This window comes from Apus apus, chromosome 6 (assembly GCF_020740795.1).
Source record: "Apus apus isolate bApuApu2 chromosome 6, bApuApu2.pri.cur, whole genome shotgun sequence".
Taxonomy (NCBI): domain Eukaryota; kingdom Metazoa; phylum Chordata; class Aves; order Apodiformes; family Apodidae; genus Apus; species Apus apus.
Window position 1 is genome coordinate 10,298,700 of NC_067287.1, and position 18,459 is coordinate 10,317,158.

Sequence of the window (18,459 nt, forward strand, 5' to 3'; positions counted from 1 at the left end):
TTTCTCTGTTTGGAGCTAATCCTAATTCCTCCCCTTGGCTCTGGCTGGCGCTTCCCCTGGGGATGGGTCACGGTCCCAGGTTGGGACCTTGGCCAGGGGTGGGTAGTGAGGAGAGAGGCTCCCTGTGCTGTCTCAAAACTGGTCTTGTTGAGCTGTCTCCGGCTACTCACCTGAAAATTCAGTTCCACCTCCAGAAACCAAGCCCCCTGTGCTCCTTCCTTGGGACCTGAGACATCCATATTTTCTCTCCCGAGGTGCAGGAGCTGTTTTTACCAAACCTAACGCAGGCGAATTGCAAGCAGGCAGAGCTTGACTTCTCAACCCACAACCAAGACCCAGCACTTGCTACACAGTTCCCTGGCAGCAACGCAGGGTTTTCCTGGCTTGTATAAATTTGCCTTTTAACTCTGGGGCTCGATACCTCAAAACTATTCTGGGGGAAGCAACGAATGTGAAGGAGATGATGCTCCTCTCCATGACCAGCTCCTCAGAACAGTATGTGAAACTTTTTGTCCTCTTCACGTCCTGAACGTTAGAGTCACGGAAAAAGAAGATAAGCCTGCCGTTAATGCCCACTCTTTTATTTTCCTAGCATATCTCTGCTAATTTTTGTGCAGGGTGACTCCCAAATACTCCCTTTCAATCAGGCGCCTGCTTTCCTGTTTTGGCAGAGGCTCTCAGGTGCCCTGGTAAAGCAGAGTGGCCGTGGGAGCACGTTGGGGGAGAGTCATTTAGGGGAAGGCTGGTGTTAATTTGGTTGTGCTTTGTTGGGGAGATGAAAGGAACTGCAACACGAGCCAAAGGCGCCTGACAATAGCCTCTTAAATGCCTGGGGAAAAATAAATATATTATTTTGTTGAGAATTCAGCAATTGGGTCCCCTTGGGTTGGGACCCCCTCCCTGTTCTGCAGCAGATGGTGCCACGTGGCTGGAGAGAGCATGGGACTGAGCCCTTCTCCTCCGGGCTGGAAACCCGGAGAGTTTCTCAGGGATGCAGGGAGGTTTGAAAGGTGTGTTGCTGTCAGGGTGCTTCTTCTTGGGATTATTTTCTACGCAAACCACATCCTTTATGTCACCCATTTGGGTTTTAGCTTCTCAAAGTTGCTCACACAGAGCCCAGAAAACTCATTTATCATCCTCACTTCTTCCTCCAAGGGCGAGTCCTGTGAAGGATTCATCCCCCTCTGGGTGTTCTGCTGATGCTCTCCTGTGGGTACCACTAGTGAGGAGCTGTGGGGGATGAGCTTTGCCTGGGACTGCCTCGCCAGACAGGGAAACTAGAATTGTTGAAGTGATTTATGTATAGAAATACTCTGGTGTTATAAAGATCCCTCAAACGGTGCCTCAGGGGCTTTGATGGATTGAATTAATTAAATACATTCCCACATATTTAATATGAAAGTGATTAAAGCCTCCTAATCAGGGGGTTTTGCTTGGCTCTATTTTAGTTTTGGGCATGAGGGGTGTGCCCCAATTTCATAAGAGAGGGTGCAGGAAGGATGTGTGTGTCAGAAGATGATCTGCAGCTAATCCCAGAGGCTTTATCCAGGCTGATTGCTGACTTCCTGGCCTGAGACACATCTGGAAACTGGCATCAAATTCCAAGTAGAAATCACCCAGCAGCAGAAAAAAAAAATCCCACTTTGCTACCGAACCAGGTAGACAACGTGGTGAATAAAAGCAGGAGGCTGCTAATGTGCTCTTTATTTATTAAAAAACACGGGATTGCTTTCTCCAGGTTTTTCCAATTATAGTGCATTCAATTGCCCTGACATCACTCTTGAGCCAGGGCCAGCCTATTCAACAGTCTGGCAAAGACATTTATTAACTGGTTACCTGCCAATTGTCTGGGCTAGGAGCTGTGGGACAGATGTGTTTTGAAAAGTGATAACATTGTTAGGGGCCTTATTTAGATAGTGAGAGGAAAGCTACCCTGCTCTGTCCAGGCTCTCTGAAGTAGGCATTTAAAGCAGTTTATTTAAAAAAAAAATAATAAAACCCCATCAGTTGAAATGTAACTTTGCTGCATGGTTCTGCTCTGCCACTCTGTTTGTAGGTGAGTTTTCATGGTGTTTCCTCACTGAAGGACACCTGCCAGTAGGATTTGGTAGAGGAGCAGTGGTCTCTCCTGGTGGTGGATGCTTGAGGTGTTGCTACAGCTCATGATGGGGCTGGCATCCCCGTGTCCCTGCTCTGCCCAGGCCAGGTGGGATTTCTGAGCCCACCACCCTGAACCATCTCCCAGGAGGTGGGTAAGGAGGAGGGCAGCAGAGGTGAGGGTCTGCAGGTCCCTGCCCTCCTGTACCCACTGGGGATGCTATGTGCATCTACCTGCTTTTAGAAATTCCCAATAATGGATCCTCTGTTGCATCCTTGGGGACTCTGCTCTAGCCACTGCTATCTCAGGCTAATCCCAGTTTCCTGAGGCCAAAATTCACTGGTTTGGGTGTCTTGAGAACATGGGGACCAGCTGATGTCCTACTTTCACATTAATCCACCTGGCTTGGAAGACGTCTTGTGCTCCTCTTATCTTCTCCAGGCTGTGCCATCCGAGTGGCCACGTGGGGCATGGGAGTGATCTGCCTTCTGCTCCATCCTGCTGAGGAGGAGGAGGGTCCTAGCCTCTTTTGACACCCTAAAACGTGCCACTGCATGGTGTGGTGAGGGCTGGGCTGGCCTGGCTCCACCCGTGGAGCAAGAGAGGGTTTGCTTAGGTTGCTACAGGTTAAACTTGCTTAAGGGGTAATGCTGCTCCTCATTTTCACAGGAGATTTTGTACGTGGTTAATATAACTTTTAATTTCTTGGCTGTTTCCCTGCAAGGCAGCACTAAGCTTATCTTCCTAGAGCTTGTAAATAAACCCTGGAATACCAGGGCTGGCTTTGTCCCCTGCTAGACACTGCCTTGGCGTGGGCTTTTCCCACCTGCTCCTCCTCTCCATTCAGCAGCAACTTGTTTAATGCTAGAGACAGAATAAAACCAACTGGCTCAAAGAAGATATAGATCATCTTGTAATCTCTCCATCCATCTCTCCCCGTTGCTGTGTTTAAATGGGACAGCTTTATTTAATTGCATTGATTTCCCCCTCCCCCCCCCCCCCGACTTTTTTTGGTGCCACTGCATAATTGTTTTCAAATGATGAAGATATTTTACCTCCTCTTTTTTTTCATTCCCCTGGTGTTTAATTCCAGTCACAGTTCAGCTGTGCCCTGAATCAGCTTTCCTTATTTAGGGATTTAATTTATGAAGATAATTTGTGGGTATTAGATTCTTTCTCCAGCCGCTTCACTTCTAGTTCACATTCCTCTCCAAGGATAAAGAGAAAACTTGCGTAGGACGTGGGTCCTTATCTACATCTCCTCATCTTCTCTGCTGGCTTGTGTTAACAATTTTTGGCCTTTTTTGGCTGTAGGTAAGAGATTTTAGCCTGGTTGTACCTTCACTGGCCTGAATGATTGACCGGTTGGTCTTGCTGGTTTTCTTTTCTCCTAAAGAGGAAAAGCATTACCTGAAAAGTGTGATTTTTGTAAGGGAAAATGTATTCTCTGATTGAATGAAATTGCTATTTTCTAACAAACAACCAAAACCCTTTTAGGAGACAATATCTTGCTCAACCTTTCCAAAATCAAACAATGATTGATTTCCAGGTTGATTTGCAATCTGAAACTAGACTTGAAGCTGTGGAGCTGTTTGTGTCTTACAGAGGGTAATGAAAACCTCCCAAAAATAAAATTAAACTATTATTTTGGAGAAAGAATTAAAAAAATCAACAAAAGGAATAGTTTTCTTTTGAAATACCATTGTCATCTGGAGAATATATCCGTAACTTGGAAATATGGGATGCTCTGTTCATGAGTATGGCAGAAGACCCTGTAGACCATAGCAGAAGACTCTGTGGACCGTGTCAGGGTCTGGTGGTTTATGTTACATTTTGGTTAATTGCTGTCTTTTGAAAGATGGGGATTTGATTGGCATGGATTGGGCTTTGTCCAAGCAATACATGGAGTAGCTCTGAGTTAGAGGGGAAGGCCACTCCAACGAGTCTGAAGGACTGTGTCACCACTGCTGCCACGCAACTGCCGTTCATCTTCCTCCAATTATTGAGCCTTGACACAGCATAAAATCTGATTTCTCAAGGCTGGCTTTTCTCATCAGAGAAGTTCTGCAGAGCTGGGGACTCTGGGCATGACTTCCAAGAACTACCACTCTGTCATTAGGATTAATATCCCATTGATGCAAGCTCTTTTCCTAGAAAAAGGACAAAGGGACATTTTGCTTCTTGTCCTCTTTGTAATGAATAAAGTCATTTTCCCTGGCTGGTTTAAATGCTGCTGAGGGAGCCAGGTACTGGTTACCACATGAAAAAATTAAATAGTAGTGGAAGGATTTTATATTTTATGGCAAGTCTGGTGCTTAGCATTAAATAATATAAAACATAAGTAGACTTTATGAAGTTGAAATACCCACATTAAAATAGCTTCCTTTTTAGTTTTTTTTCTCTCCGACCCAAAATTTCAGCTTTTCCACCTGCAGAGATTTTTTTTTTTTTTTGGGCAATAATTAACTAAAATCCACCCAGCTGTAGAGACAGAGCAAGTGCCAAATAGCTCTACTAGCTACTTCCACAAGTGCGTTCCTGAGTTTTCCTTTATTTAAGCAGTGCCAAGGTGCTGGGCTTTTGTGATGAGGAGCTGCCCATGTGGGTGCTTACAGGCTCTGTGTGTGCTCTGGTGTACACCAGTGGCTTCCCACTGCTCCATCCTCCCAAGAAGCTGAAGTGGAGATACAGCAGGCACACAGGGATTTGGGCAGAAATTAGCAGTCCTTCCCACCCAGCCCAGTCCCACAGGAGACTGCTTCATGATCTGAGAGAGGTGACAGTATCCTGCAAATGAAAATTGCTCCATTAGCTAAAAATGAATGTTGGAGACAGATTTATGCAGCTCCCTTCTTTGCATTCTGCCTTTTGTGCGGTTTTATCCATTGGCCAGCACCTGTTATCGCAGGTGTGTTGGCTTTAGGGAGAGGAGGATGCTTGTGACTTGATTGCTCTTGTGCCTGGGGTGCTTCACGAGATCAGGGATGGAGTGTGAATCCATTTATTGAAGGGGAGGATTTACCAGAGGGAGAGAATGGGAATGCTTGGGTTGTTCACAGATGCAAAGGACTCATGGTCTCTGAGAGGGGTTTTTTGCAGGTTTCCTCAAGCAGATCACCCCCTGCCACTTCTGCTCTAGGCTTTCTTGCTCACTTGAGGGTTTTCAGTGCACAAACCCCACAGTTCTCCATGCCTCCCACCTCTTTCTGAGAGCATCCTGGGGCAGGCTGGGCTGCCTAAACCCCAAGCAGCTTGAGAAGAGGTCACCTGCTGCATCTGGGGACTTTGAAGAAGAAAAAGACAAGTGAGTGCTTTCTCCCCCGTGGCACTGTCAGTCTTCATGCTTGTTAATTTGTCTGCTCAACTGAGAAATATTTATGCAGGGGGGTGATTCATCACCCTGCAGCAAGGTTACCACCATCAGTGATGCCTGTCTCTGTGCCAGCACTCGACATATGATCTAAATACCCTGGGTTTGTCCCTGCTGGCAGTGGCCAGCATGGACAGGTGTGGTGGAGGCCAGTTTTTGGGAGAGGGTTAATGGTGGGATCCCTCAGAGCTCGTGGCAGCAGGAAGCTGTATTGTGTGTTAACTTTAAACAGGAGGTTTGGGAGATCAGCTCGGGAGCAGAAAACAGGGGCTGGGGAGGAACAAACACTCGCTGCTTCAGAAGGGCGGCGATTTCCTTTCGGGTAAACACGTCATTAATCTCAGGGAGCACATTCTTTTCCATCAGAAGATAAGGAATTTGAGTTGCCTTTCTCAGGGCTTGGCCTTTTTAGATTGTTTTAACTGTGGCTTTTGCTCCTTCAATTACTGACTTTACATAATCTCTCATTTTGGGTTTGCCAGGCTTATTATGGGTTCAGAGAAAGTCTTGAGCAAGGGAACTCCTTTCCTTCTTTCTTTAAAATTTCTCTGATCTTTCCTCCCCACCCCTTACCAATTTTTTATTTTTTTTCACTAAAACTTATATCTATTTTTTGCTCCTCACAGCTCTGACGAATTTGAAACGTCAATGTGCTGTTCATCCTAATCTATTAAGCCATCTCCCCAGTGCTAATGATAAAATAGGAGCTTATTTGTTCACCACAAGTGGAAAAATAGCAATGGGCTCCTCTCCCTGCCCTTCCCAAGCAGCCTGTTGCTGCTCAGCTTTGGTTTGGCATTTTTTTGGATGCTGCTTGCCATGGCCAGCGAGGCATGGGGACGTGCCAGCCGTGGCACCCAGTGACCCAGTGCTTTATTTTCAGCTGGCACTGTCCTGCCTTGTGTGGAGATGGCAGTGACAGAGCTGCTGCTTTCACTGCTCCTGCCTGTGGTTGCTCCTTTGACAGCAAATCTGATCAACTGGATGGGACTCTGAGCAGCCTGGTCTAGTGGGAGGTGTCTGTGCCCATGAAGTGGGCTTGGAACTAGATGATCTCTAAGGTCCTTTTCAATGCAAACCAAGCTAAGATTCTATGAAACTGGGATTTAGGGATGAAATTACAGAGGAAATTTATTCCCTTCCTGTTTGTTTCTCTCCTCTTCTTCCCAGTAATTTGTGCTTGGGGCTGTCAGCTGTGACATGGGTTGGGGTGGGGTAGAGCTGAGGAGCTCCTCTCTCAGTGCCATCTCTCAGTGCCCTGGCAGCTCGAGCAGATGCTCTGCAGTCTTTCTGTATGGATCTGTCAGCGTGGCCAGGTGCCATTGTCTTAATTGTGTAATAGCTGTGTTTTCCTCACTGCATGATCATTGTCCTACATGTATTCAACACAGAAATTCCTCTCTGTTTTTTCTTCCGCCTAGTTTAAGACTCCCAAAGCAGAAGGTCTGAGACTGTGGGAGCTGTCAGCAGATATGATGTGGCCCTGAGGACTGAGGTGAACCCAAGGCATGAACCCAGAGGACTGGTGACATGGAAAAAACACCATCTTGTCCTCTGATCACCTCCAGCACTGCTTCCCCCTTGCTGTTTTCCTTCCCAGACTTTCCATGTTTTTCTTATACACCTCTACCTCCTCCTGCCCTGTGGTGGGCTGGCATCAGGGCAATGTCTGGGAGCAGCGATGGAAGTGTTGGACTTGCCTGGGGGAAAAAACATTGGGAGGACCTCAGGAGCTGGAGCTGGGTTGTTGCAAAGGCATGTCTGCAGATGCAGCCCAGCCTTGGAAGAGCTTTGGAAATGTGATTGTTCCTGTTGATGTTAAACAAGCCCAAACACAGGAAGCCAAGCGTGTGTGGAGGGATGGGGCTTGTGACTGCACTGCTTTGATTTATCTTTTATTCTTTTGGGAAAGGTGGCTCAAGTGTTATTCATGGCCCTGGTGCCCTCTTCATGCCTCTTTGATGATGCCAGCCTGCTGGAGAGGTGCAACGTTTCAGTGACCTTCCTTGGGTGCTCTATGTGGCATTGCTGGGCTGGTTGTGGTCAGCGAGACCCATGTAATTCTGCAGCATGTGTGAGTACCCCCTTAGCTGGGGAAGCCTGGAGCTGACAGGAGCATGGCTGTGTCAGTGCAGAGCATTGTTCAGAGCTGTTGTGTCAGAGAATTCTGTGAGGCTTGTTGCCTCAAGTTAAATCTCAGCATTTGCATTGTGCAGGGTGAAGGGTGTGGAGGTTGGATGACATTCATAGCTTTGCGTCCATCTCTTCGTATCCACAGTTTCTCTGTGGATGGTTGATCCTGTCTATCTGCAAGTGCATTCTGAGATGCCCAAAAGCCTGGTGGTGGTACTTTGGTATTGAAATGTGGCTTTGTTAAAGCTGGGCACAAACAACCTACCCTTGGTGAGAGAAGATGCTGTTCTTTTATGGTAGGCTGTGGGTAGTAAGTACACTTTGGTGAGTGTGGTGACCTCCAGACCGTCCATGGATAAGCTTCTTCTGAGGGCAGGGGCTGAATTAGTGTTGCAGGGGGTTTTGAAGGGAAGATTTCAATCCTTTCCTGCTGTAGAGCACTTTGAACTGTATAGAAATTAATTTGGTTTAGGCCACCCAACAGTCATCTGATAGACCACAACTTCTGCGAGTTACCAGCCTGACAGGGCTTGACTTGCCCACCAGGGAGTTAACAGCTCAGAACTCCTGGGTTTGTACCTTGCACTCAGCTAGGAGTTTGGAGGAGAGAATACAAGCCTGTGGCTGGTGAGGCATGAAACTTTCTTACTGCAGAGATGTGTGTTCAGATGAGGATGGCAGCTGTAGGGTCAGGCTGTGAGGACCATTCCTGTTTCCTCCATGCTGGTGTGCCCAGGTACCTCCAGCAAGAGGACCTCACTCCTGGCATTTGCTTGGCCTGGTGTCCAAAAGAAATTACTGATTTTCAGAGCTTATGCCAGAAGGGCTTAGAGATGGAAGAAGAAGAGGGAAAGAGAGAGGGGAGATAATTATGCCAAAGATATGTAATTACTCCTTGGCTCTCCACCTTTCCCATCACACAGGGTCCTGAAAATGCTGGGGTCAGACCTGGGAAATGTGCTGCAAGACAAACACGTCCAGCTGTGCCTCTGAAAGCAAAATCTCAGCAAGTACCTTCCAGGCAGGAATGTGTGGGCTTACTTATTTAGGAAAAGAAAAAAGTCTCACCACTTCAAGCCTTCAGCATCCACCTTCATAATTAAAATCTCTAATCACAAGCAGAGCACAATACGTGACCGTCTTCTGGGAGCTGTTTCTTAAGGTGGTTTACCATTTTTCTATTATTTAGCCCCTGCCTTGGTGCCAGGGTTTACTTAACCTTAAGCTTGTGAACAGGCTTATTGAATTTGGCCAAGACCTGACTAATCTGTAATGAGCTCCAGGTTGCCTGGGACTTGGCAGCACCGTCATCCCCTGCGCCGTTGCATAATGGCCTGACCCTGCGTAACCACAGCTTTGCCTTGTGCCCCTTCTTCAGCCTCCTCAAGTCCTGCTCTGAAGCCCCAGGCTTCATGGAGGGGCTGCCCTGCTCAGATGGGTCCTGAGTGCCAAAAAACATCTTGGCTGCTTTCGTCCTCTTCCACAGGCTGAGAGGTGGGGGAAAGCAAGAAAACTCATATGTGGAAACCAGGTAGGTGGAAGGGGGATACAGTGATGGCAACCAGGCCAAGGCTGGTACCCCCTTCTGGGCATCTGTGGTAGCCAGGGGGACAGGAGAATCCTGACCACCTTCCACCTCCTCCTCTGTCTGCATCAGACTGATGTGCAGCCCCCTTGGTCCCCCTGCATTGTGAACAGAAGATGCTCATTCTGGACGCTTTTCCATTTGAAAGTTGCTAGGTCATTTTTATTGTTTATTACATCATTTTAATCAGGGCAACTGGAAGGACTTAGTTTGTCAAAAGTCATAGGAATAATTCAGATGCTGCTGGAAGTCAATTTTTACCCTGTTGTTTGTTTACTTCAGCTCAACCACTTGAGAAATCCATTATTTGCTTGCTTCTTACTGAGCATCTAATGATGGAAATAAATTGTTACAGCTCTTTATTGTGCATTTCCCATAAGGCTGATACAGCACGGGGAAGGAACCCGATTCTTTTCCTCCTAGCATGACAGTGGGAAGGTTGTTTATAGCACTTCAGCTCCAGCCCTCTGCAAGCCAACTGTGGATCATTAAAGGCAGGGTTTAGAGGCTGTGGGGCTGCATAAATTAGTTGAAAGCAAAATTTGTCAGACAAACATTTTGTAATGAGTGAGGAGGGAGGAATCTGGCTTGGATCTCATGTACCCAGCAGTTAGCTGGAGGAAAAGATCCTCTGAGAAAAATAAATAATAATAATAAAAAAAAGATCTTGCCTTGTTTGGAGATCAGAGAGCCAAATATAGACCCTATCATGTTTCCTTCCCTCCTCCTTCCGAAGCTCATCCCTTTTGAAGTGCACTTTCAATGGGATGTGGATAATTGACTCTGAACAACCGGCCGAGTGCTCTGTTGGTTTAACCGATTGGTCTCAGTTGCTGATTCCTGTTTTGTTTTGGATGATTTTCAGCCCAATTGCCCCGTCAGCTGCAATTAGTCCCATTAATATGACAGCTGAAAGGTCACAGATGACGTGCTGTGGTCGCAGGCAGGAGGGCATCCAGGAGATGCTCACAGTGAGTGGTAGCGTGACGGTAGGTGGCTCGAACTGATGGTGATGGCAAACCCTGGCATGAAACTGATCCAAAAGGATGCGAGATTTGCTTTGTGGGAGGGTGATTGATTGAGAAATGAGGCTGCAATAACAACGTTTGGGTGAACTTTCCTTTAATTGGATGAGAAAGCTCCGGGTTCTGTGTAAAGGGGAAATGTGGAATGGCTGGCTTCCTCTCGCCCACCGGAGCTGTGAGGAAAGGAAGCAGAAGTGGGATGGAGTTGTTGGCGCATCCGGTGACTCTTTCAACAAAGCCATGGCTGTTGTTTTCTGTGGTTCCAGGAACACCTGCCATGGTTTCAGGGTTTGTCTCTTCTATCCGGGGTTTAAACTCAGGGGAATAAAGTAGGAAAGGGCACCACAGATGAATGGATGGAGCATGAGGGATTGTTTGGCTTCTAAAGATTTGTAGGGGTCAGAGGCACATGGCTGCACTGTTGGACTCATGAGTCTCTCTTTGGCCATGGCCAAAACAGTATCACAGAAAAGGTAGTCTTGTTGTGTACTTGGCCTTTTGTATGAGAAAGGACAGACAAGGCAGCCAGAGTGTCTGGATCAGCCCATTACAGAATTATATAGCTCCAAAACCTGGTTGGAAGACCCTGTTTGGAGATTATTCACTCACAAAGCAGGAGGTTGTATCTAGTGAGGTTCTGCAAGGGCCTGGTTTTGGTTTGGTGTTATTTTCTTTAGCTGTTTGGATGATGGAAAAGATAATACACAGATTCAATTCACGGACCTCAGCATGGAAGAGCTGATAAGGGAAGGGAAGCCTTGCTGAGAGGCTCAGACTTTCAGATGGCCTCATGCAGGCTGGGGGAGTTGTATGAAAAGGATGATTTTTGGTTTGATGAAGACCAACAAAGTTATACAGCCTGTCAGAAGCTGTCAGCTGTGCCTGTGCAGGATGGGGAGAGTTTCCAGTAGGTGAAAGGATTCTATTAAAAATGCAAATGGATCAGGGAAGAAAGGGTATCATGAGCTTCAAACAGGGCCATTCTGGCTAGACAGTAGCAGAAACCAAAATGATAAAGACAGGAGAACACAAGAGTAAAGCGTAAAGAGGCTCCCCAGGAGATGTTTAAAAATCAAAGAGGCAAACTTTTGTCAAGGGTGACATAGGTATATTTGATGCTGCTGCTGTGATGCACAGGTTGGAGGAGGTCTGCAGCTCTTCTTGATGAATATTTTTGCCCATTCCTTTTGTTTTACTAGTGAAACATGGATGTTTCTATGAGGAGCATGTACTTTGTGAAATATCCCTTGGCCAGGGACCAAAATTTTGCTTGAGCAGTTTGGTGGGAGTTTTACACCCAGCCCACATGCCATGCCATTGTGGGCATGCATTGCAGTTGAAAGAGCTCAGGTCTAGTCTTCTCGGAATGTACAGCCTAAAAAAAAATCCTCCTTTATTTCTCCAGAAGCTGCACTTTCTGCAGAACTTCATGAGGTCCAAAGGTCAGGGTGTGGCACTGAGTTTATTCCCTTTACATCTCATCTGAGACTTGTTCCTAGTGAAGATAGCTGGTGCTTTTGAAAACCCTAGCAGCAGGAGACTTTTTCTATCAGTGTGTTTCCATCCATGTTTGGGCAACACAATGAATGCAGATGTAGTAGGAAACTTTTGATTATCTATAGGATTTTTCAGTGCAAACTTCAAAGCTCTGTGGTTAGTTATATTTTGAGACTTTAAATGGACATGTCTTGCATTCAAAGCTCTGACTTAATTTTCCGGTTTAATCTATTGTCCAAACATCACTAATGTTGTCTTTGAGGCATGGGACGGCTTTGATGGAGCCTTTTTTAAAATTTCTGGCCATCACCCTGTGCAGCCATAAACAACATCCTGGCTGCTAATGAGAAAATTCAAGTTATTGCAGTCACATGTCTTGTGGGGATAGATCGTAGTGGCAGGAGGGAAGAAGGAACCAACTTTGCTCACCTCCCTCCCCAGCTGGCAGGAGCGTTTGGATTACTTACAGGGAGAGAAGTTTCCACAGATTAAGATTCTCCATTAAAATGCAGTCTTGCCTGTTGAATGTGAAATTATTCATTTCATAGACATATAATTTATTTCTTAACCTGCTTTTCATGATTTATCTTTTCTACTTATAAGCATCTGAAACCTTTCCTAAAGAGTGCCCTGCTGGCACACCAGGTGTGGGGCTCAACTTGTCCTAACAGATCCAGGTTTGTGGAATAATTTGACCTGTCCTTCCAGAGTAAAATGCGGGGACAGGATCCTCCATTACACAACCAGTAAGCCAGTCTCATAGTGTTGATATCCTACCCATTGCTTTCCCCTCTCTCCCATCTTCTGTAAAACTTTATGTTTGGAAAGTAAAACCCATCTGTGTGTGACCTTGGGAAAACTTCTCTGAGTTAATGTGGGGAGTGGGACACAGCCCAAGGTCTTGGCATTTGCTCCTTGCTGCACTGTGATAAACATCTGCAGAAAGTCTAGGAGGGAGGTGACTGCTTGTGATGTACAACCCCATACTTAGCTTTGGTTTGAAGATGATGATGCAGCAGCAGGGGAGCAGTGGCATCAGGAGGAAAGTGCACAATGTGGCATCGGGGCATTGGACAGTTTTGGGGCACCTTATTCCTTCTCTGCTGGGAAACCCACCCTGTAGGGCAGAGCTCACCCTGCAGCAAACTGGCTTTATTGACTCTGGCCTCGTTGGTAACCAGTATATAAAGTGGTTGTGCAGGTAGCAGCTTCACAGCATGGGCATGTATGGTATGAGGGCTTGGACAGGGGTGCAGTTTTCTTATGGCAGCACAATTTTGCTCTATATGGAAAGAGGATTAAAGAGGCATGGATAAATAAGTGTAAAATGTTAGCTGATTTCTGCAGCCAGCTTTCCTCCATGGACAGATTTTCCAGGAAGATGTCCTGCTTGCTCACAGACAGGTCTCAATACAATCTGTGTGCTCTGGCTTGGTGAGACCCTCCTAGCCTGGTGGTGCCTCTCAACATACTGGTCTGCACTGCTGTGCCCACCATCAGCTACACCTTTCCTTGGCACTGGCACACTTGTAACCACACTGAGCTCTTCCCTGCCTTCTCCCCACACCAAATAAATTCACATCCATCTTTTCTAACTGTCCTCACAAGTGTTTAGAGGACATGTGGTCGCAGGGAGCGTGCTGCAGGGTCTCCTTCAGTCCTTGTGGTTTCTGAGGTTCTTCTCTTGCCCTCCATGTCTTTGCAGAGTATGGCTTCGTTGGCTACTCCGAAGAGCTTATGTTCAACAACACACTGCCAGACTACAGCCAGGGGGAATCCTTCTTCACTGTTTTTGGAGTGTTTTTCCCAGCTGCCACAGGTACCGTGAGTTTCATCCTCCCCTCTTTCCCCCACAGTCACATCTTGAGTTGAGCAGAAGCTAGAGGAGTTCCTCTGAGCGGTCTGGCAGAGCAACCATACTCAGCTGTAGCCGACTGTTGTGGTTGATTCAAAATATTCAGGCTTTCCTCCAGCCTCTCAAATTTTGCATTCTCATGTCCTGTTCACTTGAGCATGCTCTTCTGGCTCTTTTTGGTCAGAAGCTGCTGGTCACAACTCAATGTGTTGATGTGGTGCCGCAAATCTCTCCCTCACTGCCGAGGACAGGGCTCAGGCACCAGTCTTGGCCAGTGCTGTCAGGCTGTAAGGTGCAAAGCCTTTTTAAACAGACTGATCGTGATTTATCTTATTAGATGGGCTTTATGACTTGATTGCAGTGGGAGGGTGGGATGAGCATGGGAGGACATACCATGGGCAGGTGGCCGAGCCTGTAGGATGTCACCACTCCTGATGCTGACCCACCACTCTCTGCGCAGCATCATGGCTGCATCTTTGTGTGTCAGCAGAGCTCACACTTACGGGCTTAACTAGATGCTTTCACATTATTCATTCTCTTAAATTACCAGGAAGATCCATGTCCCCTTTCCAAAGCTGGCAATCTCCAGTGGGAGTGAAAGAACTATCAACTGGAGTTACAATACCTTTTGTTGATGCCGGGGTTTTTTTAAGCTATAAAAAGTACCGATTATAAGCAGTTTCCATAGTGATGAATCCTTGGATTACAGAATGAATTTTCAGAGGATTAGCTCTAAGCAACTGACTGGAAGTTGTTAGCAGAACTGCTGCGGTACAGGGAGACAAATGAAAGGGTTTTGTCTAACAGATGGGCTGGAGGAATGAGCTGCTAGTAGGTCAGGTGCACTGAGGGCAGGACTTCAGATTTGCCCTTGAAATTCTCTCTCCCAGTTGATCATGCTGGCTACTGCCTCCATGCAGATTTCCTCCTGGAAAACTTACCTGCCTGAGCTATCGGCACCATGGAGAAGTTGGCTTCTGCCCTCTTTTTTTGTCCTTCTGCCTGGCCCAAGCATGTCTCTCAACCAAAGAAAGAGACCTTCCCCACAAGCTCTACCCTTTGATGCAGGAGAGCAGGGTTTTTTTCCAGCTCCCTGATTACAGAATAAGGAATAGTTATGACAGAGCTGTGCAGAAAATTACCGTGATTAGCCACATTAAATGGTTCTTCATCACTGCTAATGCTTGGCTGCTAGGAAGAAGGCCAAAGCTAATAGATATGATTTATTTAAAGCCCTGGCAGCCTGTTGCTTTATTAGTTAGCAGTAGCAATACCAGTAGTAATGTTACACATTCTCTGAAAATACAATTTGGGCTGGTGTATAATTTGGTTGCTGCACAGCTTTTTCATGTGTTCTCTTCAATTGGTTGGTTATTTACAGGTCTTAAATTATTCCCTCAGAGTAGTGGTGCCACTGGTACTACCACTATTGTTCCTCTTATGGCTGTTGGTAGCACTGTGGTGTTCAAGAGCCTCATAAAATGTAGGGCTGTGTTTGATGCTCTACATGGAAGAACTTGAGATCTGATTACTTTTTTATTTTACTTTTTATAAGGGCACATAGTCAGAGGACAAGGGGTAATGGATTAAAACAGGAAGGGGAGAGATTTAGGTTAGATATTAGGAAGAAATTCTTTAGTGTGAGGGTGGTGAGACACTGGAACAGGCTGTCCAGAGATACTGTGGAAGCCCCATCCCTGAGAAGTGTTCAAGGGCAAGTTAGATGAGGCTGTGAGCAACCTGGTCTACTGGGAGGTGTCCCTGCCCATGCAGGGGGGGGTTGGAACTAGATGATCTTTAAGGTCCCTTCCAACCCAAACCATCCTATGATTCTATGATTAAGAAATGTTTAAGGTGGGAGTGAAGACTTGTCTGCTCCAGATGACAAACAGGGAGCCCCAGGTAACTCCAGAAATGCTGAGAATGATGCTCAGGTCTCCTTGGGCTGGGGCAATGAGCAAGGGCCACAGTTCTCCCTATCCTGCCTGACCCCCACTGGCTTAGCTCACCCTCTCCCCTGCGCCAGGGCTGCTGAGGGGACTCCAGGATTCTTGGGTCCCACGTGCTGGAGCAGAGCTGCTTCCTGCCACATTGTGGGCGAGCCTGGACACAATAGAAATCTGGGGAGAGTTTCAGAGAAACAATATGTTGTTTCATTTTGAGGGGTTACTTTGAGCCAGTTTGAGACATTTCTTTGACCCAAAGCAATGTTCTGTTTATCTTTTATTATTAAATCTTGTGTTTATTCTTTTTAATTTTTAGCATATGCTGGTTTACAATCTAAGATGCTGTTTTGATAACAAAGCTTTTTTAAAAAAATGTTTAGGAAATTGTGAAAGAAGATGTTTGGGCCTTTCTGAGATTAGATGTTCCTCTTCGAAGTGAAACTATTTTGACCTCTTCAGGATAAGCTCTATTCACCCCCTGAAATGATGATCTGATCTGGCTCAAGTTTGGTCTTTAGGATGAACAGAAAAGTGGTTTTAAGTTGCCCATTTCAATCAGAAATAGCAGTGAAATAGAAACTTCAGAAATACAGGGTGGTAGCTGTAAAAGTAAAGGTGCAACTGCTTCAGAAAAGGTGAGCAGGAGCTCTGGGGAGACCTTCACTGGTACTGGGCCGACAGGAGGAGCTGCTGCTTTGGCCAGGACACTGTGGCCAAGGGTGGTCATCCCTGCTTTTTGAAGACTAGTAGCAACATGCTGCCTCCTGTGAGCATCCTCCTTGGATTGTTTTGTTCCAAGTCCAGTTGCTTTCTCCATTCCTCTTTGTTTTATTGGTGCAGCTCCAGCAATGTGAGTGAAGTTATCCTGATTTTACAGTTGAGTGGTGGTCAGCAGAGGCAAGTCCATTGCTTCCTGGGTAATAGCTGTTTAAATAATTCAGCTGGATGTGCAGTGCAGCTGGCTTTAGTCCCCCAAGTTTGTAATTTAATAATTGAGAAGTAGCTGGGTGATCCAAAACATACAAGTAGAGCTGGCCTAAAGGGGAGTGCATGGGTATGAGAGGCTCAGATTTGCTGGCTTCAATCAGAAAGACTAACGTACTCACTGTGGAAGGTGTGAACAGACCCCTACAGAGATGCTGTGCATTAATCAGATGTTTTTTCTGTTTGTTTCTAAACACCTTCTTAATGCACATGTTTAGTTGCTACTCTGATAGCAAGCACCCAGCTACCTATCTACCCAGGGCTTTGTGCAGGGATGGGGGCTCAGGACGTGAGAGGGGATCTTATCAATGCTTCTAAGTACTTAAAGGGTGGGTGTCAGGAGGGTGGGGCCAGTCTTTTTTCAGTGGTGCCCACAAACTTGAACATAGGAAGTTCCATCTATGCACCAGGAGAAACTTCTTTACTTAGAGGGTGGCACGGCACTCAGACAGGCCACCCAGAGTGGTTATAGAGTCTCTGTCTCTGGAGACATTCAAAACCCACCTGGATGCCATTCTATGCAACCTGCTCTAGGTGAACCTGCTCTGGCAGGGGAGTTGGACTAGAGGATCTCCAGAGGTCCATTCCAACCCCTAACATTCTCTGATTCTATGACCTGCCTGCCCACCTTCAGCTCCTAGGACTGCACAGCAACAGCAGCAGCCTCTGTGCAGCCATCAGTGCAACTTTACCATGAAGCTCAGCACTGGTTCTGTTGTGCAGAGAATGTTTTTCTACAAAATCCCTGGGTTTTTCTGTCTGATAAAAGAAGGGTGTTGTCATGTGACACAAGAAAGTGAGGCAACGTTTGAAGCCGTGTTAGTGGAAAATGTCATCGTGCTGAAACCAGTTCTGAAATAAACCATATTTGGCACTTGCAAAATGACAGCAAATAGATTTAGAAGTTTTGGGCTAAGTTATCAGATGATGTAAACTGGCACCACTCCATTGAAGTCTATGGAGAGGTGCCAGCTTACATCAGTGGAGAATTTGGCCCTTTAAAAAAAATTAAGTACAGTTCTTATCTAAGATTTTCCATTCTTCATCTCTTGGGTGAAGGGAAAAAAAGCCCTTTTATATTTTATAGTAAATTAACTGGAAAATGCAATGGGTGTTTGCAAGTGGTCATATCTACAGCTATAAACCATGGCTGGTGAGGTCAGAAGCCAGAGCTGGTGGAGCTGCTGGTTGTGTCTAATGTACCATGTAGGTGGTCCCCTCGTGCACGTATCCAATGCCTGGATGATGCCCAGGACAGGATTACACTGGGAATCACAGCAACGTACAGACTGTCTCAGCCATAATTTCCTGGCTGAGTTGACTGTGTTTTCATGCTTCCTCGTCCAGAAGCTTCGTCATTATCTGCTGCTCTCTGAGATAATAGGCAGTGTGGAAAATCCAGCCTGCTATCTCACTGAAACAGAGAGGTGGATAATTTTCTCCATGGACAATCTGCAGATACGACTGCTTGAGTTTAGAAGGGATTGGCTATTTCCCTAGGGTGTGTGTCTGGAGTAAGGAACATCCCAGCTTCTCTCTGTTGTTGAATTTTATATGCAAGTGTAGGTCTTTTTCTTCTGTTGAGTAGCCAGACTTTTCGGAAGGGCTGCTTGTGGCAGTTCTCTGGCAGGGGGTGACTGAGGCTGTGGGTGGTGGAGATCCTTTAGGTTTTTTAAAAATTAATCAAGTGTCCTTTCATTGAAAAGGGGGCTGGTTAGTCTTCTGCTTGTAAAAGACCTTCTCAGCACTTTCCTTTGGCAGCTGTCATCCTGCCCGGAGAACTACTTTTTGGGTGATGGTGGAGAGGTGGCTTTTGCATTGTCCAAACGCCTGTGCTAGCAGATTGTCCACATGTCTGTGCTAGTCAGGTCTGAGCCATAGTTGCAGCATGGAGGAGATGGCTTTGGCCTGAGTGGCTGAGAACATCTGTGTTGATTCTTTCTGTGGTGGCCTCAGCCTTCATCAG

General features: G+C 46.4%; 1 protein-coding gene across 2 annotated transcripts in view; it reads left to right on the top strand.

The window, feature by feature from the left end:
* SLC12A8 (solute carrier family 12 member 8) overlaps positions 1-18,459 on the top strand; it is a 51,851-nt gene that overhangs the window by 14,863 nt on the left and 18,529 nt on the right. For both annotated transcript variants that reach the window (XM_051623176.1, XM_051623177.1), the window contains one exon: positions 13,414-13,527. In XM_051623176.1, the coding sequence (XP_051479136.1) occupies positions 13,414-13,527 (114 nt within the window). The remainder of the gene's footprint in view (positions 1-13,413; positions 13,528-18,459) is intronic.